Below are 27,058 nucleotides of genomic sequence, written 5' to 3'. Positions count from 1 at the left end.
GACTTAATGGTTTATTCAGGTGAGAATGACCTCAGCGAACATATGGGACAAACGAGCTGAGAGGATGTGGCTGAATGGGAACATCTTGCTCGCAAAATTGTAACTCACTTGCCCTGCTGCTGTTTCACATGTTGGCCTTTGCTGCTTTTCCTTCAGGAGGGATGTGAGGTTTCCTCCCTGTGCAGAGCCCAAACTGATGCACGAAAAGCCAAATTCAACCTGAGCAACCCTCAGGATGACGAATAGGATAAACCCACAGCAGGAGCCTGCTCCCCATCCAGGAGATCAACTTCCCCTTCCATCACCCTCCGGCTCTAGGACAACTACAGCTGGTTTGGGAGGTCTTATCTCTGCCATGAGCTATAACACTGCCTAAAATCGGGGATAATTCTCTCAAAAGAGAAAACGACCCTGTGACAGCACAGCCAAGTGCAAGGTTTCAGCAGACACATCCCACGCCCCTCCGGGCACTCCTGCTGAACTTTGCCTTTTCTTGCCAGGCCAGCCCTGCATCCCCCTGCGTTCCCAGCCCTGGCAAAGGCAGCGGGCCAGCCTGCTTAGCATGCGTCTGTCATTGCTGGGAGCAATCGCTGCTGCTAAGGAGCCGAGCCCGGCGGCTGCGAGCATCTCGGTCCAGCGTCCCCCCCATCCTGGCTCGTCATATGATTTCTCCTAAGGGACAACTGCTGAGCGGACTGTGTCTCCAAGCTGATCCTTTGCTGATAAGCCAGCTGCCAAGCCTCCAGTGCTGAGACAAAGGAGTTTTTCTCTTCCCAGCAGGTTTTTCTGCTGTGAATGACAGAGAAAGGGGTAAAAGTGAGCTGTTTGGCACTCCTCGTGGGCGAGAGGCTTTGGGGGCTCTTTCTCCCCCGCTGTGCTGGCAGACCATGGAGCTTTTCAGGCTGAGCCTGGGCTGCATTTGCCTCCTTCCTTGGCTTGAGGGTAAGTTTCTTCTCCTTTGGGGTAGCTGTAAATTGGGAAGAGAACTGCCTCTCAGGTTTTAACCTGCTTTCCTGCTGAAGTGTTGTTTGGGCTGCGAAGCTCTGAACCCATCAGCTCTAAGACAAGTGCCAACAGGAACATTTCAGGGCAGCATTTAAAATGGGATTAAACACGGGTACAGAAGAGTGAGTGACAGGCTGGCAAGGTGGTGGGATGGTTGGGACACCGTGGCATCATGCCGGCTGCTTTTATAAAGTGCTTTTAAGCTGCTAAGAGTAGTGGATGAATAAACCTGATCGGGAGGGAGGCAGGCACTAAGTGACCTCCTAAGAGCTAATGTTGTTCCCTGCCCCAGCTGCTCCTTCCCAGCAGAAGTGAGTGAGCTCAGAGCATCTAGCAGCATGGGAGACAGTAGTGGGAAGTGTAGAAGTATTAGTCCTGCTCCTGTGGTGGTCGGCTGGGAGTGGGATGTGCTGGGAAGCTGCAGAGTCTGCACTGCTCACCTCCATGGAGCAAACTTGGTAGAAGCTCATGTTGACATCCAGCTGCTTTCTGAGCTTGCTCCAATCCTGTATCCTGCCCACACACAGGAGTATTTTGAATCCAAACAGCCCTGGTTTTGACATGCATGGATAGATTCAAAAAGCAGAAGTCCCTGCTGAGCATCATCCCTGAGATCCAGAGCAGAGCTACCCAGGAACAGTTTCCCACGAGTGGTGCTACCCACAGTGTCACCCATCCCATCACGGACACCAGGAAGAATCTATTTTCTTTAAAAAATTAGCTCTGGGAAAAGTTCCTGAGTTAATAAGCCTTTTTATTTTGCTGCTATGACTGAGATGTCAAGGTTGAAAGGGACTCATTGAAATAAATCCCTGAAGCTTTTCAAGGCTCATTCAGTCCCTGAAGCTACAAGGGAAACAGTCCTGCAGTTTTATATGCTACATGCTCAGAGCTGTCCAAACTCCCTCAGCCAGAGGACTACAACTATTTGGGCTGCCCAGATGGGATGTTTATTCCTTAAAGACAAACCCCAGACTGGCACCTCTGACCAGCTACTTTCCATTCCTTGCTCCACAAGTATGTGTTCCCGGGGATGCTTTGAGAAGTTACCCCTCAATTTGCTCTGCAGCTGGGTAAAAAGGAGAGGTTTGTGCTCCTTTGACTTCTGCTCCATCTACTGCTGTTTTCTGTACACTAAAAGTTGCCAATTAAAGTGAACTAAATCTCTCCCTTTTGTAGAGCCCCAGGCTGAAAGCATGTCCCTGTACTGGTAAGGGGTGATGATGCACATGCATCTTTTAAAAGTTAGAGGAGATCTGGTTAGGACCTGGAGACATCATGTCTCCATGTCTATGGGATGCAAAGAGAATAGAACAGCCTTCAGCATGTTGCTCTTCCTCTGCGTCTAATGCAGATCTTTTCTGGTGTTAGAATAAAATGATTTTTTTACTACTGCCATACAACAGAATACTCATGGTTGTGTTTTATTAGGAAAGTATGGAGGATCACAGGACATTTCCTTCCTAGTGTAATGCTTTTGGTGCAAATGTGATCAGCCACTGCATTTCAGCCAGACCAGTAACAAAACAATAAAACCACAACTGTTTTGCAGAAAGGAATTCATATTCCCAATGCCTGGAAATGCCCAAAGAAGCTCAAAGAACAGAGCACAAACATGTTCATACTTAGGGCTGATCTCTCCCTGCAGCAGCTTCTCCCCATCCCCTCCTGCCTGGGTCTGCTGAGTTTTAAGGCTGCTGGCAGGACAGAGATGCTTTCTCTCAACAGACCTCTGAGGGGTTGGTTTCCTGCTGAAAACTGGAAATCCTGGAATTTCCTAAGCTGGTTCTGACAGTTGTTTCTTTGGAAAGTACCTGCAAGCAGAGAGGAGGTGAAAAGTTTTCTTTGAAAGCCAAACCTAATGGTGACCCTGTGAGGTGCAATGGGCAATGGGAAGTCAGGAACCAGCAGGATCTGTGCCTACACGCACAGAAAGAAAACTGCTGAAATAAAACTGCATTTAACACTGGCTCTGGACCCTCATGCACTGGGTGTAAGGCTGGTAGTGGCTGTGCTTGGCATCTTGGCCTGATACCATATCTTGGGAGCCACTCTTCTCCCCCTCAAGCCCATGGCAGTGCTGGCTGCTCCCTGACCCCTCATGCCCTGACCTCAAAAGGCAGCCCTAAGCATTTTGCTGAAGAGGCAGAAAGGCCAAGCTTGTAAGATACCTCTACTCCCCCATTACTTTTCCAGCCTTCAACTATTTTTCACTTGGGGGATTTCTGGGCTGTGATGTGTTTAACTCTTCAGTAGCTACCAGAACTTCTCCCTTGGCTTGTGCAGGCTCTCCCTGGCAGCAACAACACAAAATGCCTGGGTTCAGACCTACCTCCTGCACACTGTGAGCCTTCCCTTGGCACCCCTTGTCCCATCTGGGATCAGTCCTTGACCAGTCAGCCCCTTTCTATCCTCTCCAGACCTCTCTGGATTTTGTAGACACCCATCATGTCCCCCGCTTCACGGACTGGTTTTCCCCACTTGCATCAGCTTTGTGGTGACTTCACCAATTTCCCCTGCTTCCCATAATTTACAGATCTCTTTTTTTCCCATGCCAAAATCTTCCTTCTTTTCCTGTGGCTGTTCTGCTCCCTTGGAGGCCTTTGCTGAGATGCTTGGTCAAAAGTGAACCTTGCAGTAATGTAGAAAAATATGAAGCCCTGTTGGTCAACTAAAAGCAAGATATTCTTAAGAAAGCAGAAGTGATTGGGAAAAATATGAGCCAAGCCACCCCAAAGTTGCAAATGTCTTTGATCAAGCCATCACAAGCATTGCTTAGAAACAGCAGAAAATTTACCAGCCACACTGGGATTACTGGTAATCAAGGCTTTCTCAGTGGCATTACCTTAATTAGGAATATTGCATGGATTTTGCTCCTAATCCTACATGGAACAGCATGTCCCAAGGGTGGCCATGCTGCAGAGAGACAGGAGCCTGTATTTGCTTGCTTTTCTATCTTGTAACCAGACAGAGTGTCAGTATCATAGGACAAATGAGCTGGCATCAAGAGCCTTGCTAGAAATTGTTTATTTTGTTCCTAAAAATACAAAGTGGCCAAAGTGTTCAAGTATGAGCAGCCCAAAGCAGGCGTCAGATTGGGCTCTGTGGGTAAGGCTGGCATATTCCAGAGATGCTGAGTCCCATCCTCAGGGAGTACACTGGATGCTCTGGTTGCTCCAGGTTAACATTCCTAAAATGTTAGAGCTGATGACCTGATTTGTCGGACCGCTGGGCAGCGGGACTTGAGATGTCATTTTGTCTCCTAAGTAAAGATTCTTGGTGCCTGATGTGTATCCCAAAGTAAACATACCCCAGGTTTATTTGTGGGTCTACCCCCTGTGACTGTGTGGGGCACGTGCAGCGGCTGCTGCCAGTCACATGTAATTGCAATGTTTGCTGCTACTGTGCAGGTAACAAACACAATGATTCTTCAGAGGTAAACATGAAACATCAGGGACTCTACAGAGAGCAAAACACATATCTCCTGCTGGGTCACACAGCAGCACTCTTTAAAGTGTGATAAAAATACCCAAAACTTTCAAACACAGTCATTGCCAAGCAAGGAAAAAAAAACCAGCAAAGATTGTGGCATGTTTAATAATAAAACCTGTAATAAAACATATGAGAAAAAGACATGGATGAGCAGCCTAGAGAGAGAATACAGAAACTGCCAGCAGAAATTTTCAAACATATCTGAAGTAGGAACTTAGTGGGGGTCAGGAGATCAGTAAATAACTGACACAAATGCAAGAAGCCAATCAAAAGTAGAGCAGTGTAGAAAGGCTGAATGAACTATTGGCTCTGGTGCTCACTTCAGACGTGGTCAGGGAGGTCGTGGCAGACACTCTCTGCAGTTTGAAGAGTGTTATCAAGCAGAACTGGCAACAGAGGAAGTTTTAGGAGGGAAAAAAAAGATAAATAATCTGTGGCAAAGGATTAGCCCAAATGTCATCTGAGTTACAGGAGTTATAGGAAACTGAAGATGACATTTTAAGAATTTCTAAGGAGAGTGTTAAATTCTTATTTAAAGCAACCTCAACACCAAAGGGCTGCATTACAGCAATAATGTCCCTTTTAAGAGGGATCCTTGCACAGCATGGGGAGACACAGGTCCCTAGGTTCCGTTGCAGCATCAGGCAAGTGAGTAGAGGCAAACAACAGCATTTACAGACAGATAAACATGAAAAAAGTCAATGCAGCTTTTGTAATGGGAATGTCTGACATCCATGATGATATCAATAAGCACATAAATGTGCTGAGCTGACCAAGGCCTTGTGCCAGTGTTTGCAAAAGGCTTTTGATGAGCATCTTCCACCAAGGCCCCTAAGAAACTCCATTCTCATGGAGCAGGAGAGAGACCTAGCCCACAGGCTGGAACAAGAAGGTGGAATAAGTTGAGAATGATCACAGCAGTGATGCTATTAGCAGGTGCTCAGAAAGATCAAAAAGGGTGAAGAATGAAGTAATTAGGCTTGCTGATGCCACAAAGTAATTAAGAATAATCAAAACTTAAGTTGACTGTGTGAAGTTGCAGACGGAGTTCATGATACTGATGGAGCAACAAAATGTGATTTTTCTTTGAACTTCAGAGTTGAAAAATAAGATGTTGCGGGCAAAACCATTTTACCCATAAATACCCAGTGATACTCTCTGAATTGGCTCATACAGAGCACTGGAATGGCTGCACAGAGAGGTTGTGGAGTCTCCCTCTCTAGAGACATTCAAACCCCACCTGGATGCATTCCTGTGTCACCTGCTCTAGGTGATCCTGTGTTGGCTGGAGGGTTGGAGTGGATGATCCCCAGAGGTCCCTTCCAACCCCAGCAATTCTGTGATCCTGTGATTTTTGGAAGAAGGCACTGGCATCTTGCTGTCTTGAGTGAGCCCTTTACTTGTCTGATTCTTACCCTCTTTCTCTATTAGCAAATGTTAATGGTCCAGTGCTGGAGACAGGATCCTGAGCTCAGCAGATGTTTTATCTGACCCAGCACAGTTGTCATATTCCACTGCTACATTTTAATGCATATCTCAAATTATTACTTTGGAAATGGGTTTTTCACTGTTAAGCTGAAGCAAAGAGGTGAGAATCCTGAATTCCAGATCCTAGGGAAAAATGGCGAGGGTGGGGTGGGGCTGGGGGGATTGCATTAATCCATTTCAATTTTCTAAAGTTTATTGAAAATTACATGTGAGACATTTCTCCTGCCTTCAGAAGCTGGCAGAAACTCAAATCTAAAGTGCATTAAACATCTTACCTCCACCCAGCCCTCAGTAAGGGTTCAAGAGAACAGGACTCACAAGTTGTCTACAGATAGCCCAGAAATCTATTCCGTTTAGGCACATTGGCTCAGCAGGAATTGTCTGGATTGGTGGCTATCACACGTCCATGCAAGTCAGTATCCCAGTGAAGACACCTCGGTCAGACAATCTCAGAGCTGGTGCAGAAGAACTGTGGTTTCTGGCTCCTCTCCTCAGGCATTCAGGCAGAGCAGAAAGCCCTGAGCTGTTTCTGATTTAACAGCCCCAAGGCACTACTAATCTAGCAGAACCCTAGAATTTCCTGAGAGAAAAACATGAGACCCCCTTTAAGCTATTGTTTATACACTTGTTATTGTGTACCAGATTCTGTTTATACTGTCACTAATCTTTTCAGATACCGAGCCAAATACTTGTATTGGCTCAGTATTGGGTTTTTTGCTTCGGGAAAGGAAATTCTGCAGAAATAGTTTAGATAAAAATCAGTGTTCTTGTCTAACACCACTTTTCAGTGTCCTCTTACTCTTTATGCTCAGTGCTATATGCTGATGGGATTTTTATAACTCTGTCTCCTGGGGAAAAGAGAGAAAAAAGGTCACTGCAAAAGCTGGGAGTTGCCATGTGTTGTTATTAAAAGATTTCTCGGAATGTTCAGAAATTCTATTTCTAGCCATCTATCTTAGGCATAAAACACACAGCAGAAGGTACACCCGCAACAGTGATGGATGGTTTAGCACTTAACATTTTGCTCAGGATATTCACAGGCCACATCTGATGAAGTTATACTGAAAACAGTGGCAATCCTCCAGCTAACATGATATCCATCCTAAGTCATCCCAGATGTTGGGACCTGTTGCTCTTAAAAGCAACAAGAAATTACAGAAATTGCTTCAAATTATGTGTTTATTGTGGGACAGCTAAAATGCCTCTCTCTTACAAAAGGTTTTTTAAAAGTGGTACCTTTGTTCCTAAGGTGCACAGACCAATATCAGGTATGCTAAATCCAAGAAAATTTCAATACTTACATGAGCTGACTCAGCCAAATACTTACACACTTCTGGTGAGATATGGTTTTGTCTCTGCACTGCTTTAACATCTCCAGAAGCCACTTAATGGAAAGTGTAGCCCAAGGTGGCCTAGTTGGTCCCAGATGAACAGCACATGGGGGATTTCAACTGCTCTTTTATAAGAAAGATTTGGCCTGGATAGGGGCAAAAGATCCCTCAAACCAGCTAATTATTTTGGAGGGAGGGAAGGATGGCTACCTAGTTAAAGCAGTTGAAGTACTGAATTGAATATATATAGACAGATATTTGATATAACCATTCAAGTTGGAAGGATGTTTTTCCTCATTAGTTACATGGGTTACTTACGTAACTGTTATTTTCCTCTAGCACTGCTCACGGCTATTTGCTTGCTCCTTTTTTTTCCAAGAAATGTCATTCCAGGAAATTAGGAAGCTGTGGGAACTGTTTATCTAGGCATGCCCATCCAGGAAAGGACTGGTGGGTTACATCTTCCCTCCCCCAGAGTACTTACAAGGAGATGTGTTAGCCTCAGACATGCACAGTACTAAACCATACTCTGATTGTACCGCAGTAGCAGAGGGACAAGGCTTCCTCATAAGAAACACCCGGCTGGAAAAGTGCATCCGTGCCTCCCACGAGACCGACAGCATCGGCCTGGCCAGCTGCAAGGAGCACTCCCAGCAGCAGCAGTGGGGCTGGGACCCTGACTCCGGCACCATTGTCAGCCTGCACACGCAGCAGTGCCTGTCGGCCCACAGGATGCGTGAGTACGCTCTGGTCAAGCTGGAGCCCTGTGGAGACTGGGAACGCCAGGCATGGTCCTGCAGCAAGAAGGGACACTTGACTCTGCAGAGCTTGGGCTTCCACCTTGGCACCAAGGAGGGAGGCCACAAGGTCTTTGTCTCCAGGAAGAAGGACAAGTTCAGCAGGTGGAAGACGTTAGCAGATGAAACCATCTGTACTGCTGCCCAGACAGCAGCTCAGAGGCTCAGCAAACCAACACAACAAGCTCTAGACACACGTGTGCGGATCTATCAAAGTAAGATGAGGTAGATTTAGTGTCGAATAACATCTAACTTTCATGTCATCCAAGCCACCTAACACTGGGCTTGCACCCATCATTCTAACTCAGGTTCACTTTGGCCCCACCTGGAGAGACACCAAATGGCTCCAGCTCAGCCCCACCACCCGGTACCACTGGTTTCCAGTAGTGGCTGTTCAGTGTTTTCCAGAAGCGTGCAACACCTTACAGGATCAGGTCTCCAAAACCCAGCTGCATTTCTGAAGACAGGCAAATATTTTGGTTAAATATTTCTGAACTGGTGCCCACAGCTAAGAATAGTTGAAATTGCTTGAGCCTCCCAAGCACAAAACAACCAAGGAAGTCTTACAAAGTCAGGCACTTTAGACTTTGAAAGATTTTTTGGTACTTTGGAATGTCTTTTTTGGTAAGACAACAACTGGAGGCAGCTAAAAACCTCTTTTAAACTTGTATGAATTATTGAGAAGCAGCTGTATCAGAAATTACTGCTTCAGTTTATGAAATAAAACTCTCTCCTGTGAGACCCCAACAGTGCACCTTTCCCTAACAAAAACCAGTTCTAACCTTCATTCCACATTCTCATTATCCTCAGAAGTGAACTTTGCTCCTGGTGCCCAATGTGACCATAAAGAAACTGGTGAACACAGCAGGTAGTGGGAGGTAGCTTAAGTGTTGCCCTCCCTTTGCATTAAGAAATCCCAGATGATATCAAAAATTATTAAAAATTGGGTTTATATTTCCAGTTTATGGCCTTTGCCCTTGCTGAAGAGAATCTAAACTCTGCCTTCATGAGTGTTCACCAGCCTTTGTCTAGACCGGACACAGAAAGCGCAAAAACATTGGTCTTGTCACAACTTTAGGAGTTTGACACAAGGCTACTAGACACCAGGCATGGTCATTGCACGAAGATCTGACTGCGATCATTTGTCACATGTCCAGTGAAGCCCACTGCTGACCACTGATAATTCATGGTCCATTCTGCTTCATGCATTCATTTAAGTTGTTTCTGCAAAGAAAGGTGGTTTTCACTACTTTTGTTGTAAAGTTGTGTGCAGGACTGAGACCTGAAAATCACACTCAATTCCTCCTCTCCTCCTCTCCTTTCTTCCACTCCAGAGACCCAAAAAAGAGCTGGTGTTTGTAATGGTTTTCATGTGTTTGCCCACTCTGTAGGTGATGAGGTTTCCAACATCCCTCAAGGAAAATTATTTCCCTGACAGGAGCCTATTCCTTACCTTAAGGTTGACGGACCCAATGAAATTTTGAGCTTTGCAGAAATGAGTAAAGAGAAAATGTGATGTATCTTGTTAGCATAAGCAGATGGATTATAAGTATAACCTTTTGACACAGAGAGGCTATATCTAATTTGAAATAAAAAAGAGATACATCAGCTGCTTTGGCTGCAAGGTGCAGAGAAGGTGGCCTTTTTCCCCTCAAAGTTTTTAAATAGCCAACTAGAAGGTCAACATGTAATTACCATAGTAGTTGCAAGTGTTAGTGTTAGTGTTAACATTAAGTTAAATATGAACCATACAAATTAGATACCATAATAGGCTAGTTAAATATAGGCTAGGAAACGTGTGGAACATTTAAGATATGGGAAAAAGGCATGTGAAAAGAGTGTTTTCATTCCCCAAGGCAGTGCTCCTGGCAGCCCAGGGCTGCCTTGGAGCCAGGATCCCCAAATAAGGCCGTGAGGATAAACACACAGCAGCCTTGAATCAGGTTATGCCACTTGGTGCGTCTCATTCAAACTCATAATGTTCCTATCAATCCCATGGTTCAGTCTACTGGAAGGAACCTCTGACTGCTCAGTACCAACATCAAAGTCCTACGTATTTGTTTAGGCATTTCTTATCTAACTTTCAGCTGATCATCAACAGACAGCTTCTACTTTGGCAGGTTATCTGCTCAATAAATTACACCTCTGTAGCTGTGGTGTGGGTGCTCATGCCAGAGGATGGGTTGGGGTTTGGATAGGCAGCAGGGAGCCCTGAAGTCACGGTTTTCTTGGTCTTGGCACATGCATCATTGCAGGAGAGGGGTGAATTGCAGACACCAAGCTTCCCACAACCTCCCCTCTAGCAGCAGTTGGTTCCCCACACGGCCTACTCTGCAGTAGGACTGGAAGGCAAAGGAAGGTATTGAGCCTTACAAGAGGTATGCACTACTTACCACCCTTTGGATCCCATTTTTATATCTGCAGTGTTGTTAACAGCTGTGATTCTTCCACTTGCCTCTTCCTCACACATCATCCTCTAACAGCTAGTGTTAAACTCATACTTTTTAAACCAATGACCACATCTACCACCAAAAAACAAGCTCTGCTTTGGTTGTTGATTCCATCTTGAGAGGTTCATTTCACCTTTAAAATCTGTGAGAGCTGAAGGTCCCTGATGCACAGGAGGAGGTGATTGCTACTGCACCACAGCCTGCTTGCCTTGCAGGGCAGAAAATCATACCAGCAGGGCTGGGTTCCTTTTCCTTGCTGGGCCGTATCCAGGTTCCTACGAAAAGTAAATGATAATCACACAGATCTTTGCTTTATTCCATTCCAAGCTAAAACCACTGATTCATCAAAGATTGATGCCGTGGGCAGAGAGTCTTCTGTGAGCTTGACTGACCCACCTCTGGCTACCAAATTCAACAGCACAGTGTCTCCGGGGAAAACCAAACAAGCACAGCTCCCGGCAAATGAGGGTGAGTACTCTTCTGAATGCGTGAGAACAGCAGGAAGGAAAGCGTGGGCAGCATTTCGAGGTTACTCAGCTATTTTCAGTGGTGGAAAAGTACTTGAGGAGTTCTGAAGAACTTCCATGCATACCACCAAGTGCTTTCACCCAACATGCTAAGGAGCTTCCCTTGGCAAGTGGTTCAGTAATACAGGCTTAACCTGGAGGAACAACCATCAAAAGTTTTAGGAGTAAAAATTATCTGTGGTTGGGGAACACCAAGTGACAATAAAGTTTCCTTTTCCTTTCTGGGTCCCATACAAAAGGGATTTGTGATTACAGTGAAGCCTCAGGAGGAATTTGGATCCCTGGTCCAACTGGAAGCTACTTATCTGAGTCTTTCTGCTTCTTCCACTAGATCCATCCCACAACCACTCCAAGAAGCATGGAAATCGGGGGAAAAACACTGGGGCCAGGCTTGCAGGTAAGTCCAGGGATCAGCCAGAGGAGGAAGGGATCAGGCACCTGAAGGTTCATTAGTGTCCCTGCCCATACATTTCCCTGGGGTACTGCTGAGGATGCTCCCTAGGGAATGAGGGCACAAAATTACCTGTCAGAAAGACTCTTTTTAAAGATTAAACAAATCTCCACAGGCTTGTGATAAAAAAAAAAATAGTAAAAACATGCAAATGCTTTGTCCCAGCTCACCAGGAGAATCAGATACTCACTAGCACTGCTGCTTTCCCCCAGCCCTGATATTTTGATGACAGATTTCTGATATTTTGTATCAGAAAGCCGCAGAGTTAAGAAGCATGAGATGTCATTGTCTTCATAGCGAGAAAGAAAACCTTTTGTGGTCACTTTCAATAGGAGGATGCTGTGCAGTGTAAAAGCAGCTGTAAGATGTTGATCTTGTAGGCAAATCACTTTTCCTGTTTTCTGGAATTCTTCAGGGACATTACAGGTGATTTTTTGTGGCAGTTGTGGCTATCGCGTAAGAACAGGGATATGTACAGCAAACACATGATGCTTTCTATGATACCCTTTCAGGCACCAACTGGAAGACAGCCATGCTGGTCCTCAGCCCCCTGGCATTCATACTGGGCTTAATAATACTGACACTCAATGTTCACTACAACAAGTAAGTGGGAGTCAGGTTCATTGGCTTTGCCATGAACAGCATTTTAAAGAAAAACTCCAACATTTCAAAACAGTCTTGATCTTGGCAACCTTCCCCATTCCACACCTGATGTCTCTGGCTCTCAGCTGATGGCTCTGGTCACCAGTGTGTCACCCTTGGTGATTTCTCCTCTCTGCCATCCTGTTTATCCATCCCACTCTCTGACCCACCCAAATGCAGCCACTAATGGCAGCTCCTCCTCTCCTACACACCTCATGTCATCACGGAAGGAAGTGGCATTACAGTTGCTGACAGAAGCAACCAAGTGACAGACAGATGCAGTTACTCTCTTCTCTCTTCTCCTAGGAAGAAGAAAATCCTCTCTGCTCTGAAGAGCTCTCCAGCCAACAGCAGCAGAGTTGATTTACGGGAGCAGACCCCCTTACGAAGAGGCCCCCAGCCGTACCTTCCACCATCCCGCTCCCCTTCTCTGAGGCATGGAGAGATCCTCATTGAGTGGAAAGACGGGACTGTCACTCCTCTTTTTGATAACATCAACTACCAAATGGACTAGCTCCAAAGTGACAGAGTTGTTGCTCCATCCCGTGTCACTCTTCCCACCAGGAAGAGTGCCACCACAGCTGATCTCCTCCCTACCCTTGCTGTTTTGACAGGAAGCACTGTTTGGGTTTTTTTTCTAAACACTTGAGTACAATCTCCTTGCACAGCACAAGGTTGAAGCAAGGGGAGTAGATTGTTTGTTTGTATAGGCACATGCTGCTTAGCAATTCCAGAGTGCTTTAACCCATAACAAACCCCAGGTTTACCTAAATGAAGCTGGGACTTTTGCCAGCTACAACTGCCCATTGAACCAAAATTCGAGTTACTGAGCATATGAAAAAGTGAAACTTTGAAGACAAGGTGAAAAGTAAAAAACAAAAGTCCTGAAGATCCTTAAATTATTTTCAAGATAAAACTAGCTGCCAGCAGACACAGAAGGCTGCTGGTTGCACTGTCAGTGTGAGAATGTAATTAATAAGCACTGCCTTCTATAAAATCCCTTCTGGGTACCTGCCAAAATATTCATCCCCACTAAGTTGTCAATTAAGTAACAGCAAGTCATTCTTCTAACTTAAAAGGTAGCACTCCCCTGTCCTCTCTGCATCACGGCAAGAGTCCTGCCAAGAGACCATGTGTCTCTCAAAATGTTTCCATATTTAGGATGTACTAAACCTTATTATAACACACATCCTCTTTTATTATATAGACTGGTAAGTAACATCGGTCATGCTTGTTGGGGATATTGCATATAGAGCCACTTTATACCAGCTTCAGTCTCTGATTTCCTATAATCATATGGAATAGTCAATTAATAGATATATTGCTCCACCAGAGCAGTAATATAATTGTTTTTCTTTTAGACAGGAGCAAGACATTGTTTTCAGCCTTTACACTTCTTGTTTGAGCATAGTTACCTGTGACTGTCACACTCGATCCTGACCTTTTCTTGGTGAAACCTTTAGTGTCTTAGTGCTTTCCTAATACTCATGAATGTATGCTTTCCTTCTCTCTGATTTTGAGATGATGTAATCATGGCTATAAGTCAGAAATTATGTGGAGAAAGAAATAATAACACCTAGAAATTACAAGTACGAGTTGTGTCAGTGTATTTGTTCAGTAGAGCAAGAGAAACCACATCCTCAGGTCTCTTGCTTGAGCAATGCCTTTCACTTGACCTAAATTAAGCTGTTCTGCTATTTCAGTGTAGCTTGGACTTCTCTAGAGTTTGGTTTTATTTAACCTATGGCAGAAGTCAGGTCTCTCCAGGGAATTTAAAATCTCTGGGTTTTGTTTGGTTTTTTTTAATTTTTCTTTTTAAATGGTAAAAAGTTTACTGTCATGTGATATTATTATAACCGAAAACTTAACTGGTCTAAAAAAATTAAAAAAAATAAAAGCCCTATTGGTTTAGGTCATAAATAGCATAGAGGTTGGAAATAAGTATCTTCGCCAGGCAGATTATTCCATAATTATTTACTGGAGGGTTTCCCAGATGCTCCTTGGGAAAATATTTTACTGCTAGACATGGGCAGAGGAAAAACTCTTTCTTCACCAGTGAGCAGCAAGAATCAGAGTTAAATTCTGACTTTCCAACATTTCCGCTTTAAACGAAACCCAAAGACTCTGGGATCAAAAAATGTGCAAGCATTGATGCCTTGAGAGGCCACCGAAAACAGAGACTAGACAAGAGTAAAGGAATAAAGGTAGGTACTTATTTGAAAGGCCTTCAAAGGTACCCCCTGGGGAGCCAGAGGCTATTGCCAAGATGGACCCCAAGATGGACCCCAGGTCATGAGTTCTTCACCCTTTTAAAGGTTTGGTTCATTTGCATAGCAGGGTTAATTCTTCAATTAAAGCTTCAGTTTAATGATGTAATTTCCCCTAGCTCACCCGCCTCTTAAGATGTTGGTTTATACATTTTGGGCCTAGGACAGTCTTGGTGTCCTTGGAGAGCAGGCCCGGAGAGGCTTTGTTATGTCTACATAGCATGAGAGAGCAGAAGTTAACAGGCTACAAGAAACTTCAGAGTTACACACTAAGCAGTACAGAATCTGAAAAATATAAAAGTTAAAACCTAAGGCATCAGCATCATTTTACTCACAGAATTTGTGGGAACACATTCTGTACATAAATCACTCAAAATACCCACACAGTGCCTCACTAATTATCACAGTTACACCCCTTGGAATCTTGTCCAAGGAGCACATCACCTTACAGCGCACAGCACTGTTCACCCTCCAAAACCTTGACACGCTTTGGGAACACTATGTAAGCAGTGCCATTAAAAGGGAAATACTGGCTTGGAGCTGAGCTGATGCTGTGCTTTCCAAAGCACCAAGTGCCTGTGTTCATTACTGCTGAACGGGCAGAACCGATGACTTGCTAATAACACTCTAACTCCATCTTAATATGCTAATCTTGCTCATAAACACGAAGGCAGCAACACCATTGTTTACACAGCCCTGATTAAATGCTAGCTCAAACAATAATAAAAACCCAAGTCTGAAGCTGCACAGGCTTTTAACCCTGCTCTCCCACTCTCACTGGTTGTTCCACTCTGCCATCACCTGAATGAAACACTCCTGAGCAGTGCTCATAATCAGAATAAAGCCTGACTGTAATGTGGAGGAGCACTTAAGTTTTTTAAGTGTATATATACATATATATTTATATATTAGAGCCCCCTTATAGTGCATCCCTTTTTTTGCAAATAAAAATACATGCAATTATAAATTACTCCACTGGAAGATACTGGAGTGACGAGCAAGAGACTCCTGTCACACTGGTACCAACATTATTAATGCCTGCTCCTCCAAAAGATGAGTGGCTGCAGCCACAGAAGCACTGAGGGTATCAAACAGACAGAAGATTGCACATAAGCTTGGATATCCTGTGCAGAAAGTGTATTAAGCACCCTTTCCCAATCCCCTGGAAAAGATATGGCTAAGGTGTCTGTTAAAGATCAAAAAACAAAGAGGCAAAAGAAGAACTTCACCACTTAAATACCGTACATCAACCATTTACTAAGACTCTCTGGATGGAAAATCACAACAGTACGTTAGGGATGTACATAAATTCATGATACGAACAAAAAAGACCTGAAATGATCTGACAAGTTACCACTGCATATCAGTGGAGGAGTTGGGAACAGAAATACTGCTTCCTTGTTTGAAATTCAAGGTATGACTTCTGTAGTAAGCATTTTGTTATTAAAAATCCCCATATGCTCATTTTCTCAACGCTCTAGCTGTACATCAGCAAGTCAACATATATCAAGTGTTTGATTTTTCAAAAAGACCTGTGGTTGTTCCGCACTTCAAGGGAGAAAAAGAAAGGGGGAAAAAAAGAAAAAGAAAAGGAGACAGAGACAGAGGAAGTCTTTTGTTAGCTCTGGGCTTCAATTCAGCCATCTCTGGCTTATGGTTCAATCAGACTACACTTTTTTGTACTAGCTAGGGGAGAAAAAACACAATCTGTTTAAAAGCTCCATGTATCCTCACTGAATTTCTATAGATTTAAAAAAAAGAAATCTACATTTCTGCAGCCATGTAATTCTTCCCCCAGTTTAAAAAATAAAAAGCAGCCGTGTATCCTCAAGAAATCCCCTTATACTTCACAAAAACACTTATTCTCTGGAGCAGAGAAACTGATGCACTTCCTTCAGCATTGCTTGCATGTCTTCATATTCTGCAAATTTGCAGGCATCCTCCAGCTTCAGCCACTGGAAAGCTTGGTGCTCCTCCGACAGCTTGATTTCTGTGTCGCAGTCCTTCATTTCTGCCAGCCAGTACACGACGGTCTTAGGCTTGCCATGGACAGGGTAGTGCAGCTCCTTCTTGTAGCCCTCAATGAGGGTGAGCTGGCTGGCCTGCAGACCAGCCTCCTCCTGCGTTTCCCGGAAGGCTGTCTGCAGGTCATCCTCCCCTGGGTCCACGTGGCCTGCCAAGAGGGTGGAAAAGTAAATCTCTGTGAAGGAAACTCGTATCTTGCTTTAATCGGGAAACACTGGGAGACAGAGATGAGAGTACACTGTAGCTGACACAGGATGAAATGGAAATTGGAGAGCAGAGATTGCTTTTCCAGATCTTATGTCTTGATTTGTCTTTGTCTTGTGGCTCTTAGGATCATCCTTTTTCCCTCACCTCCTGAAACTTCCATCGGTCTACCAGCACCAGACATCTTATCTTCCCACTCCCCCTCTCCACTTCTGAAGTGCTCTACACCCATAATGTTACACCTTAGGTCATACTGAGGACTGAGTCCCTCATTTTTCCTTTGTCTAATTATAGAGGAGACAGGTCATCTGAGAGTCTTAATCCTCTCTCAACCATGTCCCCTCACATAAGCTTAAAGCTCAGCTCTGCAAAACCCTTACTCAAGCCAACCATCCAGAAACAACAGGACCAGGCACCAAAAAATGCCATTTAAAAGGTGGGTTTCATCTGGGTAGCTAGGGATTTTTTCTCTTCCATACTCCCCTCTGAAACAAGCAACAAGCCTAAAAGCCAGTTCTTTCACCAGCTGGGTAGTTCTCCTAGGACACATAATTTATTTTACACTGCTCAGAATAAGAGGTGCCCCTACAAACAACGGATAAATATAACACGTCCCCAGCCGTTTGTACTTTTGTTGAGAAATGTCAGATTCGGTTTTCTCATGAAAGCTCTGGACCAGAACATAAATAGAACAAGCCAAGCAATACCTCAAAAAAGCAACATAGCAGGAGTTGGGACATTTTAGGAGGGAAAAAACCCAGTTTAAACTTTATTTTGTCCCTGATGTCACTCTGTTTTCTACATTGCTGGCTGCAATTAGCTACAATTTCATCACAGAGATGAAATGCAAGTCCCAGGTATCCAAGGCCCCCCTTTAGTACCACAACTGGGGTGTGTGGGAAGTTTGTTTTGCTTTTGCAACAGGTCCTACTCACTTCCCTGCCTGTGTATCAAAAGTGCGAACACCTCTTACAACACGACATCACCTCAGAGGTAAAATACACTTCCTTTAAGCAGCAGCTATGCAGAAAACAGCATCTGATGCTGATACCTGTTGTTAACCTTAGGTCTAAGATCAGTAAATTGCCAAGCTGTGCAGTACTGCAGGGCAGAAAAAGGACTGCAGCCAGCATGTCACGCACCACAGCTTTCAGATCCTCCCACTTGTTTCCACTAGTGCAGTTCCAATAGATTGAGAAGGAAAATGAACCCTAATTCCCCTTCCCATCAGCCTCAGCTAGTGTAAAGTCACAGTTCTACGGGCAGAGATAAGGCTGATGAGGTTCACATGACGGGGTCCAAGCAAGTCCAGTTTAATTCCTTAAGAGTTGCAGCTGCTTAGAAAACTTTTAAAATAACAAGGTGCAGCTGTAGCTGTAAACTGCCTTTTGCGTGTGCTTGGAGAGACAATTAACCTTCTCCTGGCTTCTGACACATTGAATCCATGTCAGCATCATATACAAGATATGTTACCACATCATACATCCCAGGGCCACCTTGGAAGATCACTCCCATCAGAGAGACGATAAAATGGAATAGCTTCTCTTCATTAAATTCCCCCAAATCAATACCAAGCTTCTATTACAGGCCATCATCAGACTGTGGCCTTTGTATGTAGCTTTTGATCTCTAAAATCTTAAGCACTGTGTTGAGGGAGGTGATTCTTCCCCTCTGCTCTGGTGTGACCCCACCTGCAGTGCTCCATCCAGCTCTGGAGTCCTCAGCAAGGGAAGGACATTGACCTGTTGGATTGAGTCCAGAGGAAGCCATGAATATGATCAGGGAGAGGAGCACGTCTCCTTTGGAGACAGGATGAGAGAGTTGGGATTGTTCAGCCTGGAGAAGAGAAGGCTCTGGGGAGACCTCAGAGCCCCTTCTGGTGCCTGAAGGGTAGTGGTTTAGAACAAAGATGGGGACTTTTGAACAGGGCCCAGAGTGACAGAACAAGGGCTCCTGCTTTTCAACTAAGAGACAGCAGACTCAGACTACAGACAAGGAAGACTTGTTTTTACCAAGAGGTAAAACACTGGCACAAGTTCCCCAGAGAGGTGGTGGGTGCCCCATCCTTCAAAAAATCCAGGCTGGACAGGACTCCGAGCAACCTGCTCTAGTTGAGGATGTCCCTGCTCACTGGTGGGGGCTTGGACTAGACAACCTTCAAGAGACCCTCCCAGCCTACACTATTCTATGGTTCTGTAGTTCTGGGAATGTGAGATGTATGCATAGGAGACAATTAACTCCCTACCAAAATGCCTACAAGTAATTTAAATGGCTTGTCCAGAATCACGGTGTTCCCAGGGAGCCCTTCCACAAGGGTTTCTTCTCAACAATCAGTCATGTCCCAGCAGATGTTTTTTAGCTTTCCACTAGCTGCAAACTCAACTCCCATAGGCTCTTGGTGGAGTAGACAAAGGGGGAGGTTTGGAAAGTTTTGTTCTTTCCCTTAATAGGAGAGCCTAGCTGACACTGTTAAAAGGTTTTTTTCCCCCCAATTTGCCAATTCTTGTCTACAAACTGCTGCACTATGCTTTGAAAGCACTGCATTTTACAAAATGAGAAGTAAAAACTACCAGGAAGAAATCTCAGTTGGTAAAAAACAGCATGCAAGAAGATCTACAGGGATCCTGAAGTATTTCTGTGCTGCACTTTTCCTGGTACCAGGGCTGTGACTGTGTACTACCAAACACTGGCTCTGTCATGTGCTTTTACTGAGGAGGTGCTGTTCTGTCCTGGGACACAGCGCTTGTCTTCTGCTTTGAGGCTCACTGATGAGTAAGGATGGCTGGTAAGGTTAATTCTTGTATCTGTCCCTCTCATCTCTGCTGCATCAGGCAAGTGATCTTCACCAGTGATCTCCTGCATCTCCTAAGAAAGGTGCATTGAAGTGTAATATTACAGATTTCAGTTTGCCTTCCTGCAAACTGTGACCCTTCTGATCACACATGGGTCAAACAATCCTGCACTGGCAACAGTGGTGCCTGGCAAAGGATCAGACCTGAGGCAAGAAGGTAAAATATCCCCTCATTACCTTGCTTTGGTTGAGTGCACAACATCTTGCCAGAAACATCAGATACCTGAGGAGCTCGACTGGGTGACACCCCCTGCCCTAACCCAAATCAGTCGTGCCCAGTACTTGGTACAGCCACAACTTGCAGAGGATTTCAGTCTCAGAAGTCCCCCCTCAGCTGCGTCAGGAGCACCATCAGACAAACAGCACAGCCAGCAGCTGTCTCAGCTGGTAACTGCCCCTCTAAGATGACCTCAGCCAAAATCCCCTCTGCAACCTAACACCAACGACCTCCAGGAGTGTTATCAGAACAAAAATCACCTTTGGGCGGGGTCCAGTGGTGGGTCCCGTAGGATGTCTGAAGCAGGAGGTACTCGATGCTGTCAGTGACCTTTGAGGATGGTGCTGGCTGCAGCCTCCTGTAGATGATCAAGCCACAAGCTCTCACAGCCATTCCCCTCTGCAAACTGCACCAGGAGCTGTGGAACAGCACAAAACAGGGGGCTCAAACAGACCAGCTGTATTTAGCCAGCCAACAGATCTCAGCACACTAAAAAAGTTGTGCATCCCTTTGATGCTACTACAGAATTAAACTGCTGTATCTTATTACATACCTTTGAATACTAAAAAAACTTTCCTTTTAAAACAAGGAAACAAGAACCTAGATAAATGCTTTTTAAAAAGAAGAATGTTCTCAAGAAGCACAAAAAATGACCTGTATATCACTTACTTGCTGCTAACAGATTACAAACCATATTGTAGGGAGAGGAGAAAAACTATAAAGCAAAAGGAAAGCCACGGATTAACACTCTGAAACTTTTCCACTGCAAAAATCCAAAGGCCCTGTGCAGAGGTAATACCTTAACATTACTGAAATTGGCATACTGAAATAATTGCGCTGGACAGAATTCCTGGTGCACAGGACTCCTCAGGATATCAGGGGCAAAACTGAGAAAATGAACGACAAAAGGCTCTCTGCTGTCTCTCTTAGACATAAGGCTGTCATACAAAACTAAAAGCTTCTTGGGCCATGTGTTAAGCACTGATTTTATGTAAACAATAAGGAACACACCTCTTAAGTGATAAGTATTGCCAGCAATAAGCTACGGAGTCAGGATGAGTAGTCCTATAGAGAAAAAGAGGGAGAGCAATGGAGATGAGTAATCCATGTTAAAAATCTGGGCGATTCCCAGTTCCGGGCAAAACCTTGCATTTTTACAGAGATGCACACTTCAGTAAATAGTAACTTTATAGAACACTGTATTTTCCTGGGACGCCAAGAGCTGCATCGCAATACCTCCAGCTTCCAACGCGGGAAACCACAGCAGAAAGCCCTTCACCTCCAACCACGCCCCTGGACGGCGCTTAATTCTTTTGGTCAACCCCTTGAACCGCCTCCGTCAGTTCCTGATCAGCCACAACAAGGACAACACCCCCCCGCCAGCCCCCACAGCCCCGGGGCCAGCCCGGGGGACCAGCACCACCTCCCGTGCGCTCCGGGAAGGACAAATCCCAGCAGGCCCCCTCCACCGGGGCCTGGCGCCACGCGGCCCCACTGCCCTCCCCTCCCCGCCCACAGAGGGTCGCCCCCGGTGCGCAGGGATGGCGACACTGGGAACGGGGACACGCGTCCCCCCCCACAGCGGCCACCATGGACCCTCGCCCTCACCTCTGCTTCCGGGCCCGGCAGCGGGCGGGAACCACGCATGACTGACGTGAGCCTCAACCAATCGCAGCGGCAGCGGCGCAGGCGGTGGCCACTCCCTTCTCGTCCTTCCCTCGGGCCCCGCCCCCATGCCCGGGAAGGCCACGGATTGGCCTCTCTCCTCCGTGACCCGCCCCGCCCGCCCCTCTCCCCTCTCTTTATTGGCTGGCTGTGCGCGCGAGGCTGCGCGCGGGCGTTTGAAGCGAGAAAAGCGTTGTTGCCATGGAGACGCGGCTTAATGGCCGCCGCCGAGCGGTGCCGCGGCCGGTGAGTGAAGGGGGTCCCAGCCCTGAGGGGATTGGGGGCGGCCGGGCCAGGGAGGGTTCTGGGGACACCACCCTGACCGGTCCCACCGGCGTCTGGAAGGGGAAAAACCGTGGTGGGACAGCTAGGGGAAGGATGAGACATGTTCCCCCCCTCAGACACGCGGTGCAAGTCTGGACGCGTGGCGGTTTGTTTTGCGACATTTTTATAACATATTTTTCTATTATATATTTTATAGATAGTATATAATTTATATTATATGTAAAATATGTAAACGCAGTTTTGAAATATATATTTATATATTATGTACAATATATAAAACACCTAAATACTATTTAAGATACAGTTTTTATATTTTTTATATAATATATAAAAGTGTGCTTTATATTTTTTTACATTTTTAAAATGAAACAAAACTTTAAAATTATGAAAGAAACCTTGAGAGCCGTTTGTTAGATCCTGCTGGGAGGAGGAGCTCAGGCACGGATTTCAGATAATTGGCACCCTGATATAACTCGTGGGTCATTTTCTCGTCACGTGGTTGTATATTGGACACTTCCAATATTCAATATCCCAATATTGGACACTTCCCCTTCTCTATGCAGCTGTTGTTCCTGGCAGCTGTCGGGATCAGCTGCGGGATGGAGCCTCTTCTGCTGAGGTCACCAGGCTATACTTAGTATGGAGAGAAGAATAAAATACCATGAAATACTTTGTGGGGAAACAAAAAAAAAATCCCCAATTTTTAGTTGCTTGTAAGCCAGTTTTAATGACATTAATTAGTATGGATAGTGGAAAAAAATACTCTGAAATACTTTCTGGGGAAGCAAAAAATCCCCAATATTTAGTTCTTTGTAAGCCAGTTTTAATGACATTAATTGTTTTAGTAACTTCCTCGAGGTATGCCAGTGGCAAAGGAAACCCCCATTTCTTACTTGTTGCTGCAAGTAGCAGGCCTGTGTCAAGCTCCAGCTGTAAAATAGTTTTCCTTTAGCATTAAACACATTCCCTCCTCTCCAGTTTCTTTGCTGTACTCAAGCTGCAAGTGGTTATCTATTGTCAGTCTTCAGCTTCAAAAGAGGCTGCCCCAACACTTGTTCCAAGGAGCAGTGGAACGTTTAATGCCATGTTGTTTACATGCAGGGTAGAGTAATCCTATGATCTTCCAAAGGGATCTGCTGCAACATCAAGCACGGCTTCACAGATCCCTACCTGTTGCATTAAACTAAAATTATGGGCTCATTTTACAATACAGATTATCTCTTGTTATGGAGTTTGTCTTAAAAAAGTGCAGCTGCTGCCTGTTCTTCACAGGAATGTCCTAGTTCCCAAGGAATGGGGTCAGAATGATTAAAGGTAAAGCATTTTGTGTCGTGCTCTGGAAAAGCAAATTAGCCATTCACTTCTGGAGGGTTAAATCAGATTTAGCTCTGGATCACCTTAAAAAAAAGAGCTTAGTGTTCAAATGAATAAGGAATGAAGATGGATGAGTAGTGACATGAGTTAATACATTTCCCTTTCTCCATTCATTCTTTGCTTCTGTATTTCAAAAAACCAGCAAATTCTATGGCATGAATAGAACCTGTGCTGAAGTGCTGAAACTTTTTTTGGGGTAAAATGGTTGCAAGTAATGAGTACAGTATGTTGCTGTAGCTGCTATCAGGCGAGGAAACACCCACCTGCTACAAACATTTATGAACTTTTAAAGTCCTTAGCTTTAATTTTGTATGGTACTTGTAGAGCAAGATGGCTTACATGAAAAATAAGGTGGTGTTTATGTTTTGTATGCCCCTTAACAGTTTCTATGTTTATCAAATACTCTTGAAAATCATGACTAATAAAATTATTTAATGATCAGGCCAGAGTTTATGATTCAGAGTGATTACCTTAGATTATATGCAGGACAAAATGTATAGTTTGCATTTGTAAGAGTGTCACATAAGATTTCTTCACTTTATTTCTCTAGTGTAAAGAATGGATATAATGACACTTGTGTTCTTTCTCAGTGGTGACACTCAGGACTGTCAGTGGAAACCATCTAAAACTGTCAGGTCAGTATCAGTGAGCTACAGTGGGATAACAGGACATGGGAGGGTTATTCAAGTGAATGGGGTGCTGAGATCTTTAATATATCAGAAGTTAATAAGGATCAAGATATAGTAGTTCAAGGCTGCTTTATTCTTAAAATAATCTCAATGGAGATTTTACATCATTTATTTTATACACAGTGATTAACATTCCCTGACTATCTTTGAAGACCTTTCCTCCACCTTGAAAAGTGCACTGAGAAGGAAGAGATCTTGTGAGAGGTAATTAATAAGTAAAAGCATTTTAAGATGGAGAGTCAGCTCCTAGAGCGTAATTCTGTTGTAAGTTAATTTCCTTCAAGACAGAAAACTGTAACCACTCCTTTCTGTTATTTACACCTGACTTTTTTTTATCAGCTTTATGACCTTTAAAACCTCTAATACTGAAGCTGAGGATGAGTTCTCTGATGACAAGCTGAAATCTAATTCTGAGGCTAAAGCTGGTCCCTTTATATATAATTCTAATGATTTTTACAACAAATACTTACCCATTATCAGCATCTGGAAGCCTTTTAAGATATTTGTAAAACGTCTTGGCATAAGAAGTCAGTTGTAGAGAACTCATGTTTGCCACACAGAGATGGCAGGCTGGGTGCACATGGAGAATTATACCTCCACACTCACCTCTTTCTCAAAATACGTAATACCCAACTATTTCAAGAAGTCCTAGTCTTTTATCTCAACCCTATTTTCAGTGAAGCCACCCATATCTTTGGTTTTGGGAACAAGACCTTGTTTTGATATGAAAATACCACACTGAAGAGTGCTATGTTTTTCTGCCCCATGACACATTGTTCTCATGGGTGAACAAACAAATAACTGAAGAAATGCTGGCTGTTACTTTTGCCAGAAGATGGCATTAACAATTTAGGATTCTTGAAAACCTCCTCTTAGTTTTCACAAGGCCAATTTATTTTGAAGAATTATGTATCTGTTAGGAAAAGCGTCTTCAGACGCAAGGATCTCTACAGGGTTGGATGAATTAAAGTATTCTTTTAATGGGGAGAAAGATATCCCTTTGTTTAGAACATCAACAATTGAAAGGTGAAAAGAGTTTCACTGTCAATTGCAGTTTTCCCTGAGGTCCTTCATGTTTGAACCACACAAAATATTTCAGCAATTCTCTAGTCTTGAGTTTTAAAGTGATCAGAAATGCTGGAATCCTTCCTTATGCCAACCCCTAATTTTATTTCCATGCTTAATTAATTTGTTACTCCTTTATTAGTGAACATTTTGTTTTCCTAGCTTGTGAAATTGCTGTCCTGTCAATGAGGAGTCACTGGAGTTTTCCCTGAAACCACTTAGATCTTAGTAATAATAAATCTTAGTAAGATTCATTATATCTGGGAAGGCAGATCTCAGCTCCCATTAAGACACCAGGTCTCATTAAGAAGCCATTTAGTTGCTTTCACATGGCACAGAGCCTTAGCCAATTAGCCACGGAGAGCTGCTTACATGGCTCTTGTATGTTCTGCATTACCTACATTACTTGGATTTTCCTAATGCTGAGAATTCTTCTGACGTGTCACTCCATATAATAACAACCTGTTATTTCTAGCTATTTAAATATATTGTTTCATTTTTAATTAGAACCTTGACCTTCAAATTCGTTATTCTCTCCCCTTGTCTGCTGTTCCTTTTTAGAAAGTGTCTCCATTGTTTCCCTTTTTATTCTTTTTTCTCTCTCCTGTGTTCACTATTATAATTTGAACAGAGGTTAACACTGAATTAGAGTCTTTGGACACTCTGTATTTAATTTAAGGATATATAAATATGTAGGTGTAATCTAGGATACGATAGAGGGTAGACAAAATAAAGTGATTGGATTATTTTTGTCTTTAACAGATTCCCAGCACTTCTGAGATTGGTGTCTTGGCCTTGAGTTCCAGCTGCTCCTTTGATCAAACAGAAGCAGTTTCCCATGGCAGTGCATACAGAGAGTTGCACAGCACCTGTACTGGTTTTACATTTTAAGCTACCTTATGTAAGAAGGGGAATTTTTCCAAAATGTAATTCTTTAAATGAAGTCTCAGGTTCCTGTGTGTTTTTATATGTTAGAGAAGTTCAGCAAGTTGTGAATGCTTGTGAAACCCTTGTACACAAGTCACAGTTAGTCTCCCTGATCTCTGGGTTTGCTATCCTCTCTGTAAGTTTTGATTTCCCCCTCCCAGGATCCAGCAGCCTCAATAGTGACTCTGACTTTACCTCAGGATTCAGAATCACATTACATACACATTAAATAAATTCACTTACATATGAATTTTTTGGCCTTGGAGTTTGTTGTTGTTGAATCTCATAATTTTACCTAAAACATAGACTCTCAGTCATTTTAAATGTTCTCTACTGCACATTTTGGCCTCTGTAATATCTTACACAGTCAGCACTTTAATATATTAATCTTTATGATTTTATTGTTGTTACTTCAACATCATGTATTAATTAATGATATGGACTCAAATTTGGCGGTGACCTTATTTTCTTATATAATGTCATTGTAGAGAGCCTTGAAAATGCTCACAAAGAATCTACCCTGAACTACAGGGAGGAAAACTTCAATAACTTGGTTTTGCTGAGTCTTACTGTGATCTCCAAACATGAGTAAGAGGAGTGTTTGTTAAGGTCCTAGACTGAACAAAGATATGAGATAGCAGTGGGTAACAGATACTTGAAGTGCTATCATTTCTGTGTTTTATGGAACATGTAAAAATATCTGCAGATATGAATCCTTTGGGATACAGACAGCTGCACCATGTGTTGCCAGTAAGACATAAATGAAGAAGTTGGGGGATTTGGGGCATACTTTTCAATGATGCATGTTTCTTTTTGGGTTTCCCAAGAATGCAAGGGTGGCGTTCCAGTGGCATATATAGATTTAGAGAAATGCTGTGTTTCAGATTTTGCAGAATGATTTTTTTGGTTTTTCTGTCAAGGAGACTCAGAAATGCTCACAGGATTCATGACATAAAAGAGAAAGTTACATAACAAAACTATAACTTTGCTATAGTTCAGCTGTAAGATAAATGGTCTTAATAAGCCAGCTTGAGGTGAGGACAAGTGCAATTTTTTTCTCCTCTGGTTAGTTAACCAGAGGTAGCTGAACCACATTAGACCACATGCCTTGATATTAAATTGAGTGTCTAAAATTAGGCATTTTACATTCTGTAGCTTGAGGACAGGGTTTCAGTAGCTGTGGCATTCATCAAGTAGACATCAGGCGTGTAGGAACTCTGTGGCAGTGAGTAATAATTGCCTTGTGCATTTCTTACACATTGTTGTGTATTGTATATAATTTTAAAATATAGTTTCGTGGATGAAA

The 27,058-nt window shown here is 43.8% G+C and overlaps 3 protein-coding genes across 7 annotated transcripts in view; 2 read left to right on the top strand and 1 right to left on the bottom strand.

Moving 5' to 3' along the window:
• The first annotated feature begins 585 nt into the window (after positions 1-585).
• Positions 586-13,773, top strand: LOC138103705 (uncharacterized). Of its 2 annotated transcripts, none has more exons than XM_069002194.1 (6): positions 586-942; positions 7,864-8,328; positions 10,891-11,031; positions 11,422-11,487; positions 12,054-12,144; positions 12,490-13,773. In XM_069002194.1, exons 1-6 carry the CDS (start codon positions 888-890, stop codon positions 12,695-12,697), a joined length of 1,026 nt encoding a protein of 341 aa, XP_068858295.1. In that variant the 5' UTR covers positions 586-887; the 3' UTR covers positions 12,698-13,773. The 2 variants fall into 2 exon arrangements, with proteins under 2 accessions (XP_068858295.1, XP_068858294.1); XM_069002193.1 differs by having other exon boundaries at positions 7,861-8,328.
• Positions 13,774-15,625: 1,852 nt separating this feature from the next.
• NUDT2 (nudix hydrolase 2) lies at positions 15,626-21,402 on the bottom strand. Of its 3 annotated transcripts, none has more exons than XM_069001183.1 (4): positions 21,356-21,400; positions 20,759-20,812; positions 20,008-20,165; positions 15,627-16,623 (listed from the first exon to the last, which is right to left on the bottom strand). In XM_069001183.1, the coding sequence occupies exons 3-4, from the start codon at positions 20,138-20,140 to the stop codon at positions 16,310-16,312; spliced, it is 447 nt and encodes a 148-aa protein (XP_068857284.1). In that variant the 5' UTR covers positions 20,141-20,165; positions 20,759-20,812; positions 21,356-21,400; the 3' UTR covers positions 15,627-16,309. The 3 variants fall into 3 exon arrangements, with proteins under 3 accessions (XP_068857285.1, XP_068857284.1, XP_068857283.1); XM_069001182.1 differs by lacking the exon at positions 21,356-21,400 and adding an exon at positions 20,984-21,165; XM_069001184.1 differs by lacking the exon at positions 20,759-20,812 and having other exon boundaries at positions 15,626-16,623; positions 21,356-21,402.
• Positions 21,403-21,586: 184 nt separating this feature from the next.
• Positions 21,587-27,058, top strand: part of KIF24 (kinesin family member 24) — a 30,030-nt gene continuing 24,558 nt past the window's right edge. Inside the window, exons 1-4 of one of the 2 annotated variants that reach the window (XM_069002168.1) lie at positions 21,587-21,658; positions 23,662-23,706; positions 23,884-23,964; positions 25,588-25,726. In XM_069002168.1, the coding sequence (XP_068858269.1) occupies positions 25,725-25,726 (2 nt within the window). In that variant the 5' untranslated portion in view covers positions 21,587-21,658; positions 23,662-23,706; positions 23,884-23,964; positions 25,588-25,724. The remainder of the gene's footprint in view (positions 21,659-23,661; positions 23,707-23,883; positions 23,965-25,587; positions 25,727-27,058) is intronic. The other variant, XM_069002169.1, reaches the window with a different exon arrangement.

This window comes from Aphelocoma coerulescens (genome assembly GCF_041296385.1).
Source record: "Aphelocoma coerulescens isolate FSJ_1873_10779 chromosome Z unlocalized genomic scaffold, UR_Acoe_1.0 ChrZ, whole genome shotgun sequence".
NCBI classification, from domain to species: domain Eukaryota; kingdom Metazoa; phylum Chordata; class Aves; order Passeriformes; family Corvidae; genus Aphelocoma; species Aphelocoma coerulescens.
This window is presented reverse-complemented; position numbering and strand designations above follow the sequence as displayed.

What these genes read in the sequence shown, in the direction of transcription:
- LOC138103705 (XM_069002193.1), top strand. Translation starts at nt 888, where the DNA reads ATGGAGCTTTTCAGGCTGAGCCTGGGCTGCATTTGCCTCCTTCCTTGG. An exon ending in ACAGCTCCCGGCAAATGAGG is followed by an intron (nt 11,032 to 11,421) that starts GTGAGTACTCTT and finishes TTCTTCCACTAG; the next exon opens with ATCCATCCCACAACCACTCC. An exon ending in CTCAATGTTCACTACAACAA is followed by an intron (nt 12,145 to 12,489) that starts GTAAGTGGGAGT and finishes CTCTTCTCCTAG; the next exon opens with GAAGAAGAAAATCCTCTCTG.
- NUDT2 (XM_069001184.1), bottom strand. Translation starts at nt 20,140, where the DNA reads ATGGCTGTGAGAGCTTGTGGCTTGATCATCTACAGGAGGCTGCAGCCA. An exon ending in CCACTGGACCCCGCCCAAAG is followed by an intron (nt 16,624 to 20,007) that starts GTGATTTTTGTT and finishes CCCTCTTGGCAG; the next exon opens with GCCACGTGGACCCAGGGGAG.